This window comes from Rhinichthys klamathensis, unplaced genomic scaffold (genome assembly GCF_029890125.1).
Source record: "Rhinichthys klamathensis goyatoka isolate OS25496 unplaced genomic scaffold, OSU_Roscu_1.1 h1tg000422l_1, whole genome shotgun sequence".
NCBI lineage: Eukaryota > Metazoa > Chordata > Actinopteri > Cypriniformes > Leuciscidae > Rhinichthys > Rhinichthys klamathensis.
The window spans coordinates 668,376-685,705 of NW_026606920.1; the positions used below are offsets into that span (position 1 = coordinate 668,376).

At 38.3% G+C, this 17,330-nt stretch overlaps 2 protein-coding genes and 1 long non-coding RNA gene across 8 annotated transcripts in view; 1 reads left to right on the forward strand and 2 right to left on the reverse strand.

The window, feature by feature from the left end:
- Positions 1–11,545, reverse strand: part of pik3r2 (phosphoinositide-3-kinase, regulatory subunit 2 (beta)) — a 43,103-nt gene extending 31,558 nt beyond the window's left edge. The window contains exon 1 of one of the 4 annotated variants that reach the window (XM_056235424.1): positions 11,266–11,545. The gene's annotated coding sequence lies outside the window, so the exon portion shown is untranslated. Of the gene's footprint in view, positions 1–842; positions 863–903; positions 1,372–11,265 lie in introns of those variants that run through there. The other 3 variants (XM_056235425.1, XM_056235426.1, XM_056235428.1) reach the window with 3 other exon arrangements.
- On the forward strand, positions 7,991–9,227 carry LOC130070889 (uncharacterized). The gene is made up of 2 exons (XR_008803944.1): positions 7,991–8,289; positions 8,983–9,227. It is a non-coding gene; the product is annotated as an uncharacterized LOC130070889 (long non-coding RNA).
- A 1,615-nt stretch (positions 11,546–13,160) lies between the features above and the next one.
- mast3a (microtubule associated serine/threonine kinase 3a) overlaps positions 13,161–17,330 on the reverse strand; it is a 34,971-nt gene continuing 30,801 nt past the window's right edge. For all 3 annotated transcript variants that reach the window (XM_056235407.1, XM_056235406.1, XM_056235405.1), the window contains 4 exons: positions 15,405–15,527; positions 15,171–15,307; positions 14,903–15,081; positions 13,161–14,528 (listed from right to left, as the gene is read on the reverse strand). In XM_056235407.1, the coding sequence (XP_056091382.1) occupies positions 13,729–14,528; positions 14,903–15,081; positions 15,171–15,307; positions 15,405–15,527 (1,239 nt within the window). In that variant the 3' untranslated portion in view covers positions 13,161–13,728. The remainder of the gene's footprint in view (positions 14,529–14,902; positions 15,082–15,170; positions 15,308–15,404; positions 15,528–17,330) is intronic.

The following is a 17,330-nucleotide window of genomic DNA, read 5'->3' on the forward strand; positions in this document are numbered from 1 at the left end:
GCCAAATTATTTTGTCAGATAAAAACCAAGTTTAGCATTTTGTTCTTCCCTCATATTTAAAATATAAAATATTTTCCTCATATTATGATGGTTTAATCAAACTGATAGGGTCATTAAGAACAAATATCCCTTCCGGACATCACCACTACTGAATGCGCAATTAATTATTACAAAGACTAAATAGACTTGTCTTTCAGAGAAAGTGCACAACACCAAGGCCTACTGTAGTCCGATTATACATGCTTACCAAAGATGAGCTCTAAATGCATTATCTTGGTCTGTAAGTCAGACTTCCCAAAAATAACAGACTAGCTGGACTAAAGCATTTACATTTTGTTGTAACGATTGACTGTAACAATCAAACTTTTAAAGTGCATACTGTATAAATGCACCAACCATGATGCACCTCATACATGCGTCATATGATGGACACAGTAAGTCATTATGTAAGACTAGGTGAATTTTTGAACACCAAAATCTAAAGGCAAACTAAACAGAGAAACAAGCGTCTCTACTTACCTTGAAACAATGAAATCTAGAAATATCAGCACCCTTAATTTCATAGCACAGCAAGTAACCAAATATTTTAATTTCAGCAAATTACCAAAAACGATAACTGTCTGCCAAAAATTCGTCACAGTTGAGGGGTGGTGTTTGTGGAAATAGCACTGCTAAACGAGTGTCGGTCACTCAAGTTTCAAATTCATCCAATATAAAGTCCATACTTGTCTAAGAATCCAAGTAATACAGTACGTAGTTGATTTTGTTCAAGCTTTTTTGTAATATGCATCACTTATTTGACGGAAGAGCAAAACATATAATTTTTTCATGCGCATGCGCACCTTTGAACCAGGGGTTTATGCTCATATACCAAGAAAGAGGCACATTAAAGGTTTGCCAAACCTGTGGAAGGATTGCAATCAAATAAACACCATCAAAGTGTTCGCAGGCATCACAGGGCAGCACTCACCCCACTTTGACCAGGCGCACTAAGGTCTCAGTCCGACATCCTCTGTGTAGAGAAGAGAGGTGCAAGCGCAGACACGTGGCACTGGCATACCCAACCACAGCCCGCAATCCTCACACCACTGAAACACCCCCTTCGAAATACGTCATCCCCCTTTCCGCCTTTTCATCATTTTAACTAAAGTACGTGTAATGCTACTTCTGCTGTAGGAAGAAGTTCATTCAGGAAAAGAGAAAAGGTCCTTTCTTTGTACAAGTTCTGAAACTAAAAGTTCTGCTGAGAGAAATCTTCATCTTTACAGTCAAGCACACGGCTTAAACTGCAGGACGGGGGCTGGCTGATTTGTACGCATCCTTTCCTCCCCTTTAGAGAAGAGCAGTTCGCAAAACACTGTGACCAAGGCAGAGCACAAAATAATTAATGAATTGAGCCAGGAAACTCACTGTTGCTACAGAAGGGAAAAGGTAATCCTGCATTCCTATTGGGCAGCATATGGCCATGTGCTCAAGAATCACCAGAGAAGCTGGGGCAAATCAAGCAAACGTTCTAATATTAGAAAATGTATCTAGGCAGTGATCGAACCCAAAAACCCTAAACTATCCTGCTTTTCTTCAGTGGATCACTTTTTTGCCACTAACAGGAATATGTTTAAGCCTGTATGACAGGCTTATGAGTATTTTGAATGAGAGACAAGCAATGCAAAATTAAACAAAAAATGTTGAATGAGGGTTGTCTAATCAGGACTATGGCAAATTATTAGGATCATTAGGATTTTTAAAACGCAGAGGACTGGATTCTGTTTGGAGTTCAAATGAGAAAACAGTATCAGGATTCTCTATCGTGCTGTGCATGTCTTCAGCCTCAGGCTACCGAGGTAGGAGTTTAATCTATCCATGGGACGTGTGTAAGATATAGAAATTAGGACAGTCACAGTATTTTGCAAATGTGTGTCGAGAAGGAAAACGATTATCTGGGTATGGAAAGCTTACGCAATATTTTTTTTCCTTTCATTTCATTGGCCGAAGTACCTTGACTAATGCCCATGAGTCTGGTGACAGACAGTGTTCTCCAAACAATATGTCCTTTTAAAGCTTAGAGTGTGCAGGACTGAAGGAACGGCATGCAGAACATACCCTCCGGATATAGGACAGGATAGGATAGGATGAGGACAATGCTGCTAATTAAAGTTGAAGTGTGCCTTTATTTTACAATACTTTTCTCAAGTTAATGTGCAGTCAATTTGAAGTAAGCCATTTGCATGTTCATTCCTACGAAAAGTGTAAAAACTGTGGTGCTTTCAAAACATTACTCTCTTTGTGTGAGCATCCTGACCAGCCCGACTCAGTAACACTGGCTCAACCAATGGTGTAAGTTTGGGATGGGACTACACACTCGTCCCATTAATGGCGGATGAGAGGGAAAATGATTGCTACCTCACATTTCTTATTGTTGTATTATCATTAAGTATTAAGATGTTTGCACCTATAATTTTAATTTGCATTGAAAAATATCTAGAAATGTTTTATGCTAATTTAAGGATATTTTACAAGTTATTTAAGAGTAACCTGAATCACAATGAAACAAAAGTAGCGACAAATCTATTCGTTCTTATTGTGACGTCCATTTGAGTGCAACGGATTATTGACCAAGAAAAAAAAAGTAGGGTAGGGTGAGGCTTGGTTGCACTCAACAATTATTGCGAGCTGGCTGTCATTTGTGGTGTGAAGCTGGTTCTTGTCACATGAGCTGTGGTGCGCTTGCAGAATTCTGAAAAGTTGATTTTTTCATCTCGCTGCACCGTTGACGCGCCTGAGAAACGTGCGCGCCAGTGGCTGGCGGTGAGGTCGCTAGTAGGCGTTCCCACTACTGGTTGCCTAGTAATGTTTGTGAATGACATTGACGGATGTTACTCCATGTTGTAGACATAGACAACAAATCAGTTTTCTTGTCGCTACAAACAAACATTTTGGAAGGAAAAGTCTAACTATAAATGGAATCAGTTCATAAAATGACTTATATTAAAGATGAACGAGAAACAGCGAGTGCTCTTTGCCATCGCAGCTATTTAACTGCAGCAAACAGGCAAATGCCGGTCTATCTGGCCTCATGAATCCATTCATGCTCGGAGTCAGCACGGCGAGTACCACCGTATGTACAGAGAGACATATCATAAATTATAGGACAGTTTCTGACTGCCAAAAAGAGCTACTCATTCATCTTGCCTCGGTCGGACTCAGCACTGAAGAGTGACGGATCACGTGCGCTCCACTGACTTCACTCCTATTGGTTGTTGCTCCAGAAAGTTGCTCTTCATTTGCATAAAGTTAAACATATCTCAACTTTGTCACGTCGCTGGACACGCCCTATCCGGTCACTGTTGCTCATGTCGCCGGAAATCGCCCGCTTTACATTGAAATGAATGGGATCCTGTTGCTATGTCACGTGAATGCACCTTAAAGGGGTCATATAATGGTACATGCACTTTTACAAGTTGATTGTACTGAAATGTGTGTTGGCAGTGCCTGTACACAACCATCATATAATGATAAAAATCCATCCAGTGTTTTTGTTTTAATCTCCTTATATGTTTTCCCCTGCCTCAAATTGAGCCGTTCGTTTTTGTGACGTCAATAAAATGGACGCCCCTCCCGCGATTGTTGATTGACAGCAGTGATTCAACACAGACCCGCCCTTGCTCGTCCTGTCAATCATAGTCTGCGCGGATCGGCGCGGTCATTGTTGATATGCTGGAGCACTGTCTATGAGCAGAATGGCGTCTAAGCGATTGTGGTGTTCTGTTCTTGGGTGTAATAACTAACACAGCAGTCATTTTAATGTTCCTAAATCCGAACCGCTGAAGACGCAGTGGCTGAGTTTGTTTTCGAAGGGAATATTCCCCACGAGCAACGTCAATGCTCTCATGTTTGCCGAATCATTTCTCAGTGGACTGCTTTATAAACGAGGATCAGTGTAAAGCTGGTTTTGCTGAGAAGCTGCACCTGAATAAAGGATCGGAACCTATTCGTCTTCCTGCTGAACCTTCAGAAGAACTAAAGTGAGTGTAACGTTTTATTAATCTTTATATTAATATTTATATAATCTTTGCAAATCGCCAGCTGCACGCTTCACGATGAATGCGTCGGTTTACACTCAGGGTACATTACAGCATGTTTTCCATGTACAACGTTCTCAATATAATTCATAATCCCACCTTTATAATGAACAACGCGTGGTTATTGTGTTATTGTGTTACAAACGGTGTATGCGCAGAACAGAGAGGCGGGGTGAGCAAAGCTCATTATCATTTAAAGTCATATGCACTGAAACGACGTGCTGAAAACAGAGCTGTTTTTGACCAGGTAAAATAAGTGTTTTCTTACAATACTAATGAGAATTTTTAATTAAAGTATATTACAAACTTTTAATTTAGACCCTAAAGAATCATATTAGCTTGTACAAAAATGGCATTATATGACCCCTTTAAGAGCCACTTAGGGGTCATTCACACAGAACACGTTTTTCCATTCCAGTGCACTTTTCCATTGTTTTTCAATGTAAACGCGCTAGACAGACGTCTTTAACCATTGTTCTCATGTCTTGCGTATGATACGGTGTTCTAAAAACGCGGCGCTCAAGTTGAAATAAGTTCAACTTTTAAAAGACGTGCACGTCGTGTCTCAAGACCTTGCGGTTTTTCCCCATCCACTGCCAGTGTGAACCGGCCATATTGGTTTTTGATTTTCATAGAAGCCACACTGCAGGACTGTGCCCCAAAATTAGGTAAAATTTGATCGCAATGGTCATTAATCGGCTGTCGGCGAACATGTCAAACTAGCGATCAAAGACTACAGATTTTAGCCTAAAGCCGTGTGCACACTGTGCGATTTTGGCCACGATTTGGCCGTCTGAGACAATTTTGCCAAATCCTCAAAGAATCCTCTGATCCTTGGCTAAAATCTGAAGTCTTTGATCGTTAGTTTGACGTGTTCACCGACAGCCAATTAATGACCATTGCGATCAAATTTTACGTCTGACGAAATTCTGGCAGTGTTAGAAGATCTGGCTCACAGTCCTGCAGTGTGACTTCTACGACGACCGTCAAATTGTCTTAATTTTTAAAGACAATTTTATGACCAAATTAAACGTTTCAATCCCGCATGTAAATGCAGCTCACATCAACGAACGTGTCATTGATTGATGATGTAAAACTCCGGACAATTTTTCTTGCGTAGACCATTTTTAACACGTCTTGACTGACGTACAGTCTGACATTAATGACAACTGAGATCTTGCAGTGTGACATGGCCAGGGACGTGCGGTCAGGGTAGGCAGGGTAGGCAGTGCCTCACCAAAGGAAATGCTGACATTACATTTATTAATCCCAAGAGCTTTATTAATTCACCACATTATTAATTGCATTTGTTTTATTCCAAATATTAATTTTTGTAACAAAAAAAATCAGGAATACTTATATAATACTCCTTTTGCCATAGTTTGCTCCTAAAAACCATTGTTTCATGCAGGAAATTCAAGGCCATGGTCATTGAGGCAGAGGTTCGCAGTGCCTCTTTGGTCCATAGAACGCAGTTTACGGAGGTTTGCGCATGCGCAGTCAGTTCTCATGCTGTTTTGAATTATCAACATTGAGGCAGAGACCGAGACTGCTTCATATCACGTGATCCACTCGCTCTCACTCAATCAGCGATTCTGACTTTGTTCTGTATGCAGGCAGCGATGTGATGATGCCTGATATTAACTTGGGTTACTAAATTACCTGAATGAATATACAGTGGCTTAACTTTGTTTTAAAAAGTAGGTGGGACAGGTGTATGTGTGTGCGCGTATGTGTGTATAAATGAATAAATGAAGATCCGACAAATTGACGTGAGTCCTTTAATGGTCCAGTGGTAGAACTTTTGCCGAGGATGTCAGAGGTTCGGGGTTCTAATCCGCACTCGTAGTTTTTTTTTTTTTTTTATCAAAACCGAATATGTTCATCAGTGGTTGTATTATATTAAGCAGGGACACGTTTGTGTACATTTTTGTTTTGTGATTTCACCGGAACGAACAAAAAGTCTCCGCGCGTGCATGTGAAGACTGCGTGAGCCACGAGATACACTGTAACCGCGCCACCGATCGCAGAGGCAAATTACGCCCCTGTGAATATGCCACATTGATAGGTCACAGCCCAGCTAACACACGACGTCGCAGTTACGTAATCTATTCGTACTTTTTGGTAATTTCATGACTTACCAACTGACAACGTAGTCTCGACGTCGCATGTCTGTAATTTTATTACCATCAAATTACCAACTGACAACGTCGTCAGTACGGTCTCCTAAGGTTATAAGATAACCAACAACGTCGCAGATACGTACTCTAATCGTAATTACTTGGTAATTTTATGACTTACTGGCAACGTAACTACAACGTCGCATGCCCGTAATTTCATTACCATCATATGACCAAACCACAACGTCGCCAGTACGTCCTCCTAAGGTTATAAAATAACCAACAACGTCGCAGATACGTACTCTAATCGTAATAACTTGGTAATTTTATGACTTACTGGCAACGAAACTGCAACGTCACGGGCCCGTAATTTCATTACCATCTTTAATTTATATAAAGATAGTGCTTAATTCATATTCTCTTTTAATGTAATATATATATATATAATACAGATGTCTTGAAATTGCTTTACAATAAAAATAAAAGCAAAATGGTATAAAAAAATAAAGCATAATTGTGAAGTGAATGGGTCATAGAACTACACAATGAGTTTTAAATTTATTATTTAAAATTAATGATATTTTAAATTGTTAAATGTTATAATTCTAGATGTTTATTTAAATGCTGCGTGCCTTTTTTACGTGTTCTATGGTTTCAATGGGCGTACGTGCGCGTAAACATTGAGTCGCATTCAAAGCTATCTGATTCAAAGACAGGAGCGCGCGAGAGCAGATGGAAACCATGGAAACGAGGAAACCTCATCAACTGACAAACAGCAAAACTAGCGTTTCTCACTGTTGTTTTCACTGCTTTCAGGTAAGTTTAGTTACCAAAATCACACAAATAATACATACAAACGTTCCTGACATCTTTCTTACGTGTAACTGATACACTTCTGTTGAATATTTACTTTATAGAAATGGTTTTGTGTCCTAACGGAAAAAGTCCGTTAGCATCTCAACCGTTTTCAGAAGAGCTAAGTTAAGTTTACGTTACAATTGAGCTCTTGTTTTACATAAGTTTGGGTTTTTAACCACATTTTTGTGTTGATAACAGTTTTTGATAGTTTTGTTTTGCTGGTAATTTGTCAATGGGTGATTGGAAGTAAGCTAATTTATTTAACCTGAAATAATTCACTGTAACGTACTGTTAATGACGTCACTTACAAAGATAGAAAGGGGGAATTATTGTTTAATCATGATAATAATTTCATATGCATTTATTGCACAATATATTACCTTAAGATTTTTTCTGCATTTCATCTCTGCTCTAGCTTGCTTCCTTGTAATAAACCCTTTGTTCTATTGTAAATTCTATGTAACATTGTTGGCTCTGTGACACATTGCATGTTATTTTCTAGAAGATCATCATGCTGATGGCCTGCTGCACCCCCTGTCCAAGACAACCTCCACGGCTATGAACTCGACTATTAAGCAAAACCTCAAACATACTGTTCAATAGTTGTGGGTCTGTAGGATTTATGCTTTTGAATGAAGTCTCACACTTTAAATGCATTAACCCCAGTTTTTTTCACTGACATTGTCCTTGAGAAGCCTGTAGGCTAAATAATCAGCTAAACAATAGGCCTCAGGCGGCAAATATAATGTTATAATGGTCATAGTGATAATTCATTTAACTATTATGATGACAGGATATCATGGTCATTGGTATATATATATATATATATATATATATATATATATATATATATTTTTTTTTTCTCTAGGTGTGTTTTTAATTATGTTGGCCAATGAGACAGACACCATACTGTCCAACTCAAAGGTATTTTTTATGTATTTTTTACTGGTAAATACTGAAATTCTTTTTACTTTTAAATGCTGAATTCAGGGAGTCGACAACTTTAGGCACGCAAGTTATTTTTCACAGATATCTGTCCAGTTTACTCATGGCTCATACTCTTAGCCTTTAAAATGTTTGAATGTATATCCGCAATACAATATCAGGGGGTAAAGATATCATTAGAGTTTTTAAAGTTATGGCTATGCTCTTGTTACCAGATGAGATATCTTTGACCCTGTGATTCTTCAGGACGAGATCTTGATGCCATCAACACTCAGTACATGACGAAGGTGAGTTTCACAATAGCTGCCACTATCACAAACCAAGAGACAGAACACAACAGGCCTTCATCCATATGTAGGGATAGGTTCCGAAACCCGGTATTAAACATTAAACGGGCCCTGGGGCCAAATTAAGGAAAACCGTATAAGCCCAGACATTATCGGTTCTGCTGACGGTACTGAAGAAATTACACACACTATTTATTATAGACATTGTCTTGCAAATTCTGTGAGGATTAGGAGGGGTGTTTTAAACAGTCTTCATACAACATGTGTTTTTCAGGCTGGTTGTTTGTAATTTTGTAAGAGTAGGGAGAGGCTGTACCTCAGTGAAGACTTATTTTACATTCGATAATTCAATTTCCGTACCTGATAAGTTAGATTTTCCTAAAAAACATCATGCACTGCTTATTTCAGTTGTATTTTTCTTCTATTGAATTTATCCATGCTTGTAATTTGTTTATAATTTTCAATGCAATTCACTCCTCTAAATAAATAATCTCTTGAAATTTGTTTTTATATCGCAATATATATAGCAGCAGATAAACAAAATATTTTATTTAAGGTTTTCAATATTGTGCAGCCCTAATATTGAGCATGTAACCTAACCCTAATTTTAAATTGAACCTGGAATGATAATTTGTGATACCAGATGAGATGTATGTATGATAGATTTTGAACTGTACTATGTTTGTATTGCAGGTTTTCTGGGATCCGCAGCGGAAGGCATCAAGGCGTGAGATGTTGGCCTGGACTGATGTACCTGAACACCACACCGACCTCTGCTTTTGCATGGATGGCTGATTACTACTATGTTCTGTATAGGTTTTATTATAGCAAAACTGAGCACCTGTGACAGTGGAATCTGTAGGTGTAAAGTAGTCAGACATCAGTACATTTAAAGTCACAGAGAGAAAGTTTTTTTATTTTTTTATAGAAGTTTCAAACTTTTTTCTCTTTCACAAAAAACACTGCAGTAACAGCTTTTCAAATTCTTCATTGGAGGTGCACAAATACTTTTATTTTTTTCAAATCACAAAGTAAGAAATGTATGCTGACATTTAAGGCGCGGCCACACAGGGGGTTTGAGCATATGTGACTGTGAATAAAAAGTGAAGTGTGACCACATGAGAATAGCCAAACAGTATAGATGATCACAAAATTATACACCAAGAAATGTGCAGAATTGGCCAAAATGTTACTGTTTATCAACAAAAATATGACCCTATGAGTTTGGTAATTTGTAGAATAGGATTTGTGCACCTGCAATGAAGAATTTAAAAAGGTGTAACTGATGTGTTGTGTTTGTGAGAGATAAAGGAAAGAAAAAGAGGTTTGCAACTCATAAAACATTTTCTCGAAGACTTAAAATCTACAAATTGCACTGTTATAGGGACTCTGTTTTGCTTCAATAATACTAGATATAATACAGTGTCAATCTTATTAACTACTATTTATTTTGTATAAAATCATATACAGTACTGGTCAAAAGTTTGGAAACATTACTATTCTGCTTATCAAGCTTGCATTTATTTGACAAAAAAAAAAAAAACATTATTATCATAATGTAAAACAGCTGTTTTCTATGTGAAAATATAGTAGTGTAATTTATTCCTGTGTATAATATTATATCATGTAACACTGAAGACTGGATTAATGATTCTGAAAATTCAGCTTTGCATCACAGGATTAAATTATATTTTTAAGTATATTAAAATAGAAAAACCGTATTTTAATTATATTAATATAAAACCTTCTTCATTTAAATGCTTATAAACCTGTTTGTACACTGTTTTTGCTGTTGTTTGTGCTTTGTTCTATAGTAAATGAACTGAATTAACCAAATACGGAGTCTGTATCTTTCGTATGTCGTTGAAAAGTTTAAAAAATAGTTTTGGGCAAATGAGGACAAGTTAAATTAGACCACTGCTTGTCCGCCCATATTAATTAAAACTAAAATGACCAACTGGTTACCAACACACGACACGACTATTGATCCACGACGTTGCAAAGTTACGTTGTAACAACGTATGTGGGAATTTCACTTTTCCGGTTGCCACTACGTAACTAATTACGTCGCCACGACGAAAGTTTGGTCACCAGATTACGTTGCAGTTACGTATTTGTGTTAGCTGGGAGCCTACCCGTGACAAGACTTCACCGCACGTTACTGGACATGGCTTACAGTGAGGATCATGTTCACAGTCTGACAAGCAACAATCGTAAAGGACTATTATAAATCGCACAGTGTGCACCCGGCTTAAAAGCAGAGGAATCTTAGGATTTGTCTCAGACGGCCAAATCGTGGCCAGAATCGTAAAGTCTGACGCGACGCCAGTGGAACTTTACCCTCCCGGTTCCAGCTCCACTCCGTGTTTTCATCTCACTTCATGATTTCGCACAATCCTGAGAGAAACTCGCTCTGAGACAAACGGTGAAAAAAATAAATCCCCGTGCTAATAATAATAAAAAATAAAACACTACAACATAAGCTAGAACTAACTGCTGTTGTGGAAAGTAGGCGTCGAGCAGTGTCTAAAAAATGGACTCTTCAAATTCAGAACCGTCTAAATTTGCTTTAAAAGTTCAGTTTGTGGAATAAATACTTCAGAAACTGCTCGAGCACTATGAAGGCTCAGTCATTGTCACGCGCTGAAGCTCTTGCAGGCTGTTAATGTTAACTGTGTAACGTTATGCTGCCTTGATCAGACAAGGCGAACATGCATGTGCATCTTGCAAACCTAACGCATATCGGTTTGCATTCTGTCGCCCACTAAATCCGAGATTTTAGCTAACGGCTATCCCGAAATTTAGCAAAGAAATAAAAGGTTGGCTTATCGTTAGAAGCAGACACTCTACATATGATATATTGAAGCAGCACACTTCGTGTCTTTTCCACCATTTTCCCACATTTGGAAACTGCTAGCTAGCCTTTCAGTTTAGTAGACTACAGTAACGCAATGTGCAAAACTTGTGAAAACTTACCCGTGGCAAGTCGTTGCAAAGGCTTTGGCGGTTTTCTTTCGCGCGTGCGAATTAAATGTGCGATCTTTAACACTCGGCTGGACTTACGTTTTTAACTTCCATCCACTCCCCCAGCAGAGTAAGTTACAGGATTGATATCATTTTTCTTTTCATTCCGCACGGATCTTTTCAACTTGCCGAACTGCCATTTTCCAGCACAGCACAAAACGGGGCAGGACTGCGTGAGAACTAATGAAAGCTCGACGGAAAATAGCGGAATAAGCCGAAAACGTACGAAAGAGTAAATCTCGTTTAACACATGAAGCGTTCCTCATTCTTGCGCTCCCTATTGCGCCATCCTGCTGTGGTTAGGCAAGGTACTGTAAAAAAAAAAAACCGTTCATAACAAAAATGTAGATGTAGCCTACTAGTGATATATATATGTATATATATTTTTAATCTCAAATTACGCCATTCTTCGAAATGGCCACTAGTTTGTTATCGTTTATGAGAGTACTACTGAGACATTTCAAAAGCAGCATTAAAACATTCTGATATGTAACTCAGCAAGCAATGTATAAAATGTATTCAAACATTCAAAAGTTTAGGGTCAGTAATTTTGTTTTGGTATAATTTTATTTAGCAAGGATGCATTAAATTGTGTAAAATCAATTTCTAATTTCTAAAAATCAATTTCTAATTTATTTGTATTTTTAACTCTTCATCAAAGAATCCTGAAAATAGTTTAGAAAATATTTTAAAAGTGACTTAAACTGTAATATTTCACAATATAACTTTTTGCTTTATTTTTGACCAAATGCAGCTTGGTGAGCATAAGGAACTTCTTTCAAAAACATGAAAAAAAAATTACAGACCCCAAACTTTTAAACAGTAGTGTATTTTGATCAATCCTCGAGGCAATAGATATACCAGAGGCCATTAACACTATTCACAGTCACGACAGGAAAAGCACTGACACTGAAATGATTATCAGCAATTATGTACACATTTAATCTCTGTTAAATCCAAACTTTACAAATGCAGTTGTGGGTGAATGGATTTAGTTTGAGAGTCTAGGATCTTTTTGAGTCCTTTAAATCAGGTTGTGTAAATAACAAAAAAAAGATTACAGAGAACTTCTACTTAAAAAAAGAACAGTACCATACAAAAAATATGAAGGTAGTGTGTGAACTCGAGGAAATAGTGGCACATTAATCTGAGATACAGAAGAAGAGAAAGACAGACAAGTCAGACTGGGAGTGCAAGTTATAATTCACAAGTATCTGAACTTCTGTCTCTATAGTTCTGATCGATGAATCAGGAAGCAATCCAGTTTAACCAAAACATTGCACAAAAAGCTCATGTTACAAGTGAGGTAACAATGATTTCTGCCATTTCTTTCCAAGCAAACAAGCAGATGACAAGACTGCAGAAGGCCATCAGGCAGATTAAATCTATGGCATTTATATAGGGTAGTCACAAAAACAAAGCCATATATGGGTGTTGTGTGAATTCAAGAGAAAAGACATTTCCACAAGTCACACTTCAAAACACAGAGACAGAAAACCACCATTTGTTAAAGGTTACATAGGTAAAATGATTTCAGTTGTACAACACTGCTACACCATACCAGATCCAAAATATTATAAATAAAAAGTTATTACCAAATTAGTATTCGTAAGCCAATTTGTTCTTTCCAAATAATGAGAAAAAGCACACTCAGGTAAACATGATACACTACAACGCCAACATTGGCTAAATGGCTTCTTAAAATTCATTATTTAGGTGCTTGGATAATATTGGGTATGACTGACAGAACACAAGAATCATTTTTTGTACATCAGAGTTTGACTAAATGGAAGTCAACAACATATACTACAATTAGACATGATATGATACTGATATTTATGAAAAAAAAAAAAGTAATTGAACCTCAGCAGGACCACATATGTGCAAATTCTCAGAAAGCGATCCTACTGTATGACCTTTCTATTCCCGTCTCGTATAAAAGAAAATACAAATTTTCAAAATCTACAAAAGTTCACTGTGTTACCTGGTAAAACTAATTTTATGGGATAGTCCACTCAAAAATAAAAATTCATCATTTACTCACCCTCATGGCGTCCCAAACCTGTATAACTTTCTTCGTTGGAACAGAAATATTTTGTTTTAAGAAAGTTTCAACAGTTTTTGGAAGTCAGTAGGGTCCAAAACAACATTGAGACAATTTCCCAAAGATCTTCTTTTATGTCCCACAAAAGAAAGAAAACCATACAGGCTTGGAACAACATGAGGAACAACAGAATTCTCCATTTTGGGTGAACTATCCCATTAAAACAGTTTGGCAGGTGAATGACTTCTAACTTATGAATAAATGATACTAAACAAAGACTTTGAACCCCTGTCATTTCTCTGAGTATGTTTCAAATGATCATGGAAGCACCTGCACATCAGAGTCTCACAGTTTTCTGGACATATCTAAGGCTAACACCCATCCTCTTGTTTCTTCTGTTCTTTTAGCCTGGATCCAAGCTCATTGGTCTTCCTCTCTGAATTCTCTGAGCTTCCCTCGGCCTGCGTTGCGCTGATCCATGCCACTTTGAAACGTGGATGAGATGGCACTGGTGTAGATGTTGCGACATCCTTGTCATCAGAGTCATCAAAGCTGACCTCTTGAACGGCTTCCTGCTTTTTAAATGAATCTCGTCTTTCAGATAAGTTTAGCTTCCTCATAACCACACCGCCGGAGTCCCTCACTCGTTGACCAGCCAGGTACAACCCTTGTCTAGCATGGTCACCAACACACACAAAACCTGAGGCAATGTCACTAGCTTGTGACTCAAACCCTTCAGCCTCACACTGAGAAACCTCCACAGTGTGTCTTCGAATGGAGAAGGCCTTTTTGTCTCCATGTTGGGCACCGGAGAGCCTCTCAGATGACTGAACCCTTTTCAGCAGTGGTGAACGGGGCGATTCTGCACTGCGGGGACACACCGTCTGTCTCACGATGGTCGGTGGGGACATCATCTTAGTATGAAATGAGTGGAGGCTTTTGGGAACTCCAGCGAGGGAAGATGGAGAACACTGCGGAGACAGAGGCTGAGAGGAGGGATTGCAGGCAAGGGGAGAGGGGGGAATACTGTTGCTGGACTTGCAGCGGCCTGCTTTGCTATAGCGAAGGCCAATCTTGGATCCCAAAACGTGAAGGGAACTTGGTCGACTTTGAGGGATGGGTGAATTTGGAGAGCTTGAGCAGGGTGAGGAACTCTGTGGAGAGTTTGAATCTGTGGAGAGTACAAGCAATGCCAATCAATCACACACTACTTGAAAAATATCAGTGATAAAGTCAGGACAATTTATTTTGGTGCTCTAATGCTCCACCAATAAACTAATCACACAGTGGAAAAATCTTAGAAATTTTATATATAGCCTGCACTATAAACAAAAGTTTTTCAAATATTAATGAGCAGTGAGGCAGTTTGTTAAAATATTATTTTCTTATGATATTTTTTTTTTTTTTTTTTTTTTTAAATCAGCCAAACTAATTTTATCAAGAATTTGATTCCTTGAATGAGGCGTTTTTCTTTGAGGCGTAACTAATTACAAGCCGTAGCATATAAAGGCTGGATCTGACAGAGAGAGGCAGGCTGAGTCATACCACATGACAGGTCCGGAGCTGGGCTTCTGCATGGGGTGTTGGGCCCAGGAGACAGGCTTGGAGTTGGAGAGTCAGACAGGCTGTCGTTAGGAGAGTGTTGAAACCCCGCTGAGAAACTGCGACTGTTCTGAATCCCTGGACTGTGTTTGGGCAGCTTCTTCAAAGGGTTACGCCGTTTGCTGGAAAAGTTATGATATAAAAGGTGGGCTTACATTTGATGTAACAGGGTTAAAATGTTCCAGAAGATGCTATAAAACATCTTTCCAACCTGTCTTGACAATCTTTCCTTTTGCTCTTTTTACTGCGTCGTGCCATTTTCCCCTTTGAACTGGTCTTTCTCGCGGGCCCGGTTTTAATGGATGTATTCTCAAGAGGAGTCGTCTGCAGAGTCACTTTACTGCCACTCTACAAGCAGAAAATCAAGAAATCAAGTATCTACTCCCATCCTTTTTTTAAAAGCGAATGGGTCGCCTTTAATTCCAGATCTATTTGAGAGTCTCACCTTCAGCAGAAGCTCCACCACTTCCGTGTGCACTAGACCCTGGATACACTCTCCATTCACATGAGTGATGAGGTCACCAGCCCTCAGTCCGGCCTCGTGAGCAGGGCTGCCGTCTTCAACGCTCTAGATAAAAAGGTAACACATTAAGCACATTTAAATGGGTCAAACCAATAAAATCTTTATACACTGGGTTCTCAATATGTCTAACCACAGTGATGCACCGAAATTATTTTTTTACCGAAACCAAAATTAGTTTTCACTTATGCCGATTAGAAAATTAATTTTCACTGTTCTTTTCACACTGCACGACTATCTGGGGTAACATTCAGTTGCTGCTGTGTTCACACTGCACGATGGATCGGCAACAGGAGGTTTAACACTGCATGACTTTACAAAAGAAAGAATTGCCGACAACTTCTGTTTGGTCCACAAACTAGGCCTGCATTTCACAACCAAACACACTCGAGAAGTGATAAGGAAATAACGCAAGATCACACATGCGTGAGACCGGAGTACTTGTGCGAGACTGAAAATGTTATTAAAAATGATAGCCTGCAAGAAGATTGCGATCCAAATTGTATGTGCGCTGATTTGCAGTGAAAAGGAGAAAAGAAAAACAAGATTTTGCAGGAGGAAATGGTTGGGGAGATGCGGGGAGCAAGGATTGTGTGTTCTGCAAAGAGAGTTGGAGGTAAATAAATAATTTTGCAATGTGCTGCTGGTCAAGCAAATGTTTGTGCTTTGTTTGTTTGATATAATTGTAAATATATCTATTAATATACTGATATTCTGGTCTATAACTCCTCCCCGAACATCCAGTTGTCCTTTTTCTTGCTCTCTCATTGGCTGTAGGTCATCGCCTATGTAGTTTTCAGTCAGAACACATTCACACAGCAGGATTTTGAATCGCAGACAGGTCCAGATATTTAGCATGCCAATTCTCTTACAGGCGTCAGCGACTCATCAGCAATTCTCTCAGATCGCGTCTTTGATAATTCAGTGATTGTCAGTCACGTGAACGAGCACCGATTTGCCTATGATTTCGGGCATTTATCGGCGATCTCACAAAACCTGTCGGCGAGCGAAAATCGGGCCTAAAATTGTTCAGTGTGAACTCGGCATTATCTGAAAACAAAGTTTACTTAATAATAATCAATCAATTAATCAAATTGAATAAACTGAGTAGAATATACAAATTTTAACAGCACATAAGGTAGTTATTATATCAACTTTTAATGATACAGTATTAATTTGCTGAAATATAAACATTTAAACTGTGGCTGAAAAAAATATTTGTTTTCATGACAGATTTATTCATACCATCCCTCAGATCTAAAGATATTCCTAATGGAGTTGTAACACACAAACCCCCAAAGGGGCACATAAAGCCTTGTATATAGATGGAGCACTGATGTCGCGTTTTCCCTCATAACTCAATGAAGCATGCATAAATTGTGGACAATGGCACATCCTTATTTTCAGCAGATTGTTACAATTAATTACTGAGTAATTTGTATTTCATTCAAACATACATTAAATAATAAAAATTCAACAGGTCAAGTAAAAATATAAGGAATATGTAGTAATATAGTGCATATATTTAGCAAAATGCTATTATTTCTAACTCTTTATTGTTATTTCTAGCTAACCAACAAGTTTATGAATATTGAATGGCTATACAGAGTTTAATGTAGCCTTATCTGACATTTTTTACAAGCTGTATTATAGACATCTTTCTGCTTATGAAACTGATATTAAATATCATATTAAAGAGCATCAAAACTACATTTACTGATATTAACAAACTTGAGTACGCTAGTCCAGTATGGGGTGGACTACCAAAAGGTCTCTCTGATGAGTTAGAAAGGGTCCAAAAACGTTGCTGTCGGATAATAGGTGTTCCAACTTCTTCTCTCCCATCACTGA